We start from the raw sequence: 6,073 nt of genomic DNA, 5'->3' as shown, positions 1-6,073 counted from the left end.
ACAAAACTATTTCCCCTTGTTTATTTCCCCCCCCCCCCCCACTGTTCCTCACTCATTCTTGTCAACTCCTGGAAATGGCCCACCTTGACGATCACTACAAGATGTCCCCCCCCGTGCTGGTAACAGCTCACCTTACCTGATCACTCTCCTTACAGCGCGCATGGTAACACCCATTGTTTCATATTCTCTGTGTATATAAAATCTCCCCCCTGTATTTTCCACTGCATGCATCCGATGAAGTGAGCTGTAGCTCACGAAAGCTGATGCTCAAATCAATGTGTTCGTCTCTACGGTGCCACAAGTCCTCCTTTTCTTTTTTGCGGCTACAGACTAACACGGCTGCGACTCTGAAACTTTACAAACGCTGGTTTTTACAATCTCTATGTATTGCTAACTGCTGCAGCTAGCACGTTTCTACATGTAGCAATTTCACATACCCTACAGTGCCAGAAACGGCCGTCTGTAGGCATTTTGCTACGTCAGGCCGCAGTTTACTACAGTAGCAGTTTCTTACAATCGGTACGTACCGGTCAGCGCTACCGCTAGCACACTCCTACACGGAGCAATACCCGTCCCTGCCCCGGCACGTGTCGTGCCCGCTTTATCCACGTAGGAAACATCCCCCGACCGCCGCCTGGGGCGCGCGCGGCCCGACGGGTCTCTGCCTCCCTCCCAGGGCTAGCGATCTGGTGACGTCATGGAACTGGGGCGGGGCGGGGCGGGGCGGGGGGCCGCTGATGGCACGCGCTGCCCAGGTGGCGTCCTTCCCTCCCGCGCTCGCTGCTCAGCCGCCGCAGGGCTCGCGCTGCGCCCCGGCCCCCTCGGGCGGCCCCAGCGGGAAGCGGAGCTGAGTGCAGGGCGGCCGCGAGGCGATGAGGACGATGAGCTCCCCGTGGGCTCGGTTCTACTCCAGCAGCTGCTGCCTGTGCTGCCATGTGCGCACCGGGACCATCATCCTCGGCGTCTGGTACCTGGTGAGCGAAGCCGGCCGGCAGGGAGCGGCCATGTAGAGCCCCCCCAGGGGCTGGCGTGGGGGTGGGTGCCCGGCGGCGGGAGCTGCCCCCCCGCCCCCTCCTGAGGCTTGCTCTCTGGGGGTGGGGTGCAGGAGACGCTCCTGGGAGAAACGGGGCGCGGGGTGTGTGGAGAGGAGGGGGGGGAGCGGCGGCTCAGAGGCCCCCTGTGAAAATGCGCTTCCTTCCCTTGGGTTTGTCCTAAGAGTCCGCAGTGTTAGAAGTCGAACAGCTAAAGCTGGACTTGGGCCCTTGTCCTCTATGGGGCACGTGAAAGGGGCCATCACGTGGGTCTGGGAGGGGGGCATGGTTGAAAGCTAGACCCTGCCAGTTTTGGGCCCTAGCACCTTAAATTCCAGAACTGGGCAGGATCCAGATCCCAATGTTTGTGTCGCGGTTGGTCGCAGGCACATCAGATTTTTGAAGTGCACTAGGAGACGCTGAATAGGTTCTCTATTTAGCCAGGGAATTTTCAGAGTAAGGGACAAAAATTTGCTGATGCAGGGGCCAGATAGAGGTCTTTGCAGTGCTGTTGTGGCAGGATGCATGGGGGATTTGGTGCGAAAGCAGCAGCTTAATTTGACAGGAGCTCTGTTTAGACAGCAGAATTTGGGGGGGCTGGGGCCAAAAATTGTCAGGGCCCAGATTTTCTCTCTTTGTCATGGTGGGGTCTTCACCAATGTCCAATGGGAGTACCTATGGAAAAAGCTAGGCAGAGTGGTCATTGTGGTTGCTTGGAAAAGGGCATTCACAAAGTCCCTCAATGTCTCAAACTTATTGGCTTTCCTTTGGTCCGAGACTTCTTGGAGGCTGGCAAGTCAAAGCCCCTTTTTATGCTTTGAATAGACAATGCGCATTTGGGCCTGATTCTCTTCTCAGTTACACTGGTGTAAAGCAGGAGTAACTCCATTGAAGCCAATGGGTCCTGATGGTGTAGGTGAGAGAGGAAGTGAGCTCAAAGATTTCAGTGCATGCTAATACAACAATGTGTGATGCTGTCTAGTGGAAATATCAGTAAAATAAATAAATGTCATTTTCATGTAAAAATAGCTCCTGAAATTGTGCCTATTACCAACAACCTTTTGCTTTGGACAGCATAACACACAAGTTTCCAGAAAACACCGTCCAAAGGGAAAACCTAACTGTTGTTCCCCTGTGAGGCAGTCAATATTTGTATAAAATAATTTCCATTATATTGAAATGGAAGGTGATTCCATTGATTGTCAAAATAAACTGTTATAGTATCATAATCGGCTAACCATTAATGGCTTGACAGAGGGCTAGATAGGGATAACCGATCATTTAAAATTTACAAATTCTCCATTGTGTGGGTTTCCTCTCCCCCATCCTTTCATTTGTTGTTTGTGTCTTAGATTTTAAACTCTAATTTGGGCTAGGGATTGTGTGTCTTTCTGGGTTACATCTTGCTACTGATTTTTAAGCAGCGACTTCAATGAGGAGTTCTGCTTCAAAATGTCCAGAAAGGACCTTGTTCATTGTGAGCATTGCTGTAACACAAATAATAAGAATCCCCAATCTCCTACCTCAGTCCACATTTATTTCCAGTGCTTTCATACTTTACCTTTTATAATTATGGTTCTGCATCTTTGATTGTTGCTGGTAGCTGGTGTGGAATACTGATTTCAGCTGCTAATGCTGCTTTTCAGGAGAGTGGCTATTTCTGGAGATAAAGCCTCTAAAGGGTTGTATTATTAGCAACATAATCCTTATAAAATACAGTAATTCCCTCCAGGCTGCCACAATCTGTAAATCTGCAAGCAGTTTCCTTCCTAGACAGACCATAATGAACTCCGAGAATAGCATTGAGATGCTACCTAAGTTAGAAAATAAACAATGTTCAGGACATGAAAAAGTGTGCTTTTAAACGTTACATATTAAATTGGCGTTTAAGTGATTCCCTGTTTTAATTTGAGGCTGGGGTGAATGGTCACATAGCACTAAACTAATGACTAGAGTAACATTAAACAAAAAGTTGCCCTGCTTTGCAATGAAATTATGATAGCTAAAAGACTCTACACTTGCACATTTTTAAATAAATTTCCAAAAACAATGGTGAATGTAGGGGTAGCAAATGGTAAATTACAACATTAGCCAAATCAAAGTTTATTTTATTGATGGTATATATTAAAGATATACTGGTGTTAGGCTGGAAATCTTTCTGACATCCATGGTTAGTGTTCATATGAGGGATGTGAAAGGTTTTTATAGTCATTAATAGTATTGCAGTTCTTTATTTGCCAGATAATTGAGTACTTGGACTTTTTGTATGTTTGATAAATAAATTTAAAAAATACATGAGTGTTGTATATGAGAAAAGGTTCTTCATCCCTACTGCTTTTATAGGAAATTAGTGAGGCAAACTGCACTAGAGGCATGAATCCACCACTTTCTGACTATCATGTCTCCACTCCTTGGGTAGCAATGCAGGGAAATCAGCTCTGCAGAGGTCAGTGCTGACGTTGCAGGATTTGCAAACATGTTGTTATAATAAAGAAATCTTGTTCATTGCTTCAGACTGTGCAGATATATTTCATGCCATGTTTTGTCTTCTCCAGCTCTTAATACAAGAGACCAGAGTCTGAATGTGACTCCAAGGCTATCCATTGTTTTTCTGATAAATGGTATTGCAGATTAGACCCAGGCTTATTTACTAACCCCTGAAATTTCCCTTGGAAACAAGTGGAAATTGCAAGGCTGTAGTTGATGTAGGGCATCTTGTTAAATAAACTCATCAGAATAATTAGAAGGCTAAGTTGACATTGATCTGTTAGAAGTTATAAAACGGTCCACATCCTATAAAACAGATGTTACACTGCGAGTAAATTATGCATTGATTTAGGTATTTATTGCTTTTACTTTAATATAGTTAAATGAAACCATTTTCAGGCATGTACCATGATATCTGGGATATTTATAGTGCTGAAGGAGAGTTCCTTTTTCATAGTGGTCATGTGTTTTAATCTCATGTCCTAAAAGCTTTTGAGCATGTCTTCCAGGAGGTGTGGCTTTATTAACTCGGTCTGTCTTCAGTGTGCAGGGTTGGATGAAACCTCTCTATTTTGGCTCAAGAAAAGCTAGGTGAAAGACATTTCGGCTTTCAAATAATTTTTTAAAAGAACATTTTAGATAAGAAATGGGAACTAAAGGCAACAGTTAAACCTACATATGAATAAATATATACTTGTCAGTATTTCTTACACATTGTCTCAATTAAAATATCTCCATACTATTGCCCTCGTTCAGCAAAGCACCTAAAGCATATGCTTAAGTCCATCCCCATTCAGAAAAGTATTTAAATACATTTCTAATTTTAAGCATGTGCTCAAGTCCTATTGACTTCAATTAGTTATAAGCCTGTGCTTAAAGTTAGACAGGTACTTGAGTGCGTTGCTGAATCACAGCCTGTATTATCTAATTCTCTCAGTTAGTAAAACTTGTTTGGCAACTCTTTTCAGCAACAACTTTAGTTTTAATTTTATATTTTCTTGAAATCTAGTTAGGGAAAATGTAGTTTCAAATTAACTAGTTCTTCTTAAAACTCACTAAATCATCATTTGTATGCTGTTAAAATGTTCTGTTTTCTATTTTGTCTATAAAACATTCCATAACTTATATTATATCTCTTTGCACAAATATCCTTCAGAGTGAATTTGAGTTATTCAGACTGATAATTAAATCATGACATTCATGGAGGGCAGATTGCCCATACACATACATACATACATGCCATATGGTTGTAGATCATTTTAAATTAAAGTTGGAAGGCTGTGAATGCAATAGAAATTCTTGATGAATGTGGATAAGAGTTCAGGAAGAAATTTACAACTAGCAAATATACAGACACAAAGTATGAAATAAATCAGGGCTGTATTTCTTAAGTAATCCGCTAAAGAAAGAAAACAAGACACAGATATGCACGCTCATGTATGAAAAGCTTTTTGTATCTCAGGATATCAACTGTGACTTTGTAATGCTTAGAATGGTGGGTATAATTATAAAACCGACCATCATCTATTTATTTACCTGATATTGAGACAGTTGTATTATTCATGAATAGCAAAGCCACACGTGAATTAGGTAGATTATCTCAAATAAACACCAAAAAATGTTGTTTCCCACATCACTATGCAGGACAATATTTTATGGAAAACGGCTGGGGAAATATTTCAGAGAGCTGTAAAAATGTTTTTGCTGTCACTGTTTTTAATATCCCTGACCAGTAAAGGCAGGCTGCCTTAATATCCTGAGTGCAGTTGTACAGATCTCTGAGAGAGAGAAATAACTAATACACTTTCGAAAGCTCTTAAAATAACATTTTGATTCATAAAGTATCATGAGCCTTGAGCTGGGATAATCTCAGGGTCCAAAATTTCACATTTGGGAAGGTGATGGACGGAAGGACACATTTCTGTGGTACATTTTCTTTGGCTGCTTGAAGCCGTTCAGCAGTTTGGGATACTGGAAGCACCACTGGCAGAGAGTTTAGTGAGCAGAGTGCAAGTGATGTAATTAAAGCGGCATGATCAGAGCATTTTGTTACATAGATATTGCTAGAGCCTCTGGCATTCTTTTTAATAAATTTTCATTTTATTTTTGGGTCATATATTATTTTGTTTAATCCATTAAAATGTTTTATTTCTTTTATTACATTATTTTCATTTATTACATTACATATTACATTAATAAAATACACCAGATGACTGTATATAAATGAAAACAGTGTATAAATCCAGCTAATTCATAGATACTAAGGTCAGAAGGGACCATTCTGATCATCTAGTCCGACCTCCTGCACAGCGCAGGCCACAGAATCTCACCCACCCACTCCTATGAAAAACCTCACCCATGTCTGAGCTATTGAAGTCCTTAAATCATGGTTCAAAGACTTCAAGGAGCAGAGAAGCCTCCCTCAAGTCAACCATGCCCCATGCTACAGAGGAAGGCGAAAAACCTCCAGGGCCTCTCCAATCTTCCCTGGAGGAAAATTCCTTCCCGACCCCAAATATGGCAATCAGATAAACCCTGAGCATATGGGCAAGATT

The 6,073-nt window shown here is 42.5% G+C and overlaps 1 protein-coding gene across 2 annotated transcripts in view; it reads left to right on the top strand.

Moving 5' to 3' along the window:
- Nucleotides 1–701: 701 nt before the first annotated feature.
- Nucleotides 702–6,073, top strand: part of LAPTM4B (lysosomal protein transmembrane 4 beta) — a 140,835-nt gene continuing 135,463 nt past the window's right edge. The window contains exon 1 of one of the 2 annotated variants that reach the window (XM_038390753.1): nucleotides 702–974. In XM_038390753.1, coding sequence (XP_038246681.1) covers nucleotides 873–974 — 102 coding nt within the window. In that variant the 5' untranslated portion in view covers nucleotides 702–872. The remainder of the gene's footprint in view (nucleotides 975–6,073) is intronic. The other variant, XM_038390751.1, reaches the window with a different exon arrangement.

The sequence above is a fragment of the Dermochelys coriacea genome, chromosome 2 (genome assembly GCF_009764565.3).
Source record: "Dermochelys coriacea isolate rDerCor1 chromosome 2, rDerCor1.pri.v4, whole genome shotgun sequence".
NCBI classification, from domain to species: domain Eukaryota; kingdom Metazoa; phylum Chordata; order Testudines; family Dermochelyidae; genus Dermochelys; species Dermochelys coriacea.
The sequence above is the reverse complement of the archived record's forward strand: the minus strand, read 5'-3'. Positions and strand labels throughout refer to the sequence as shown.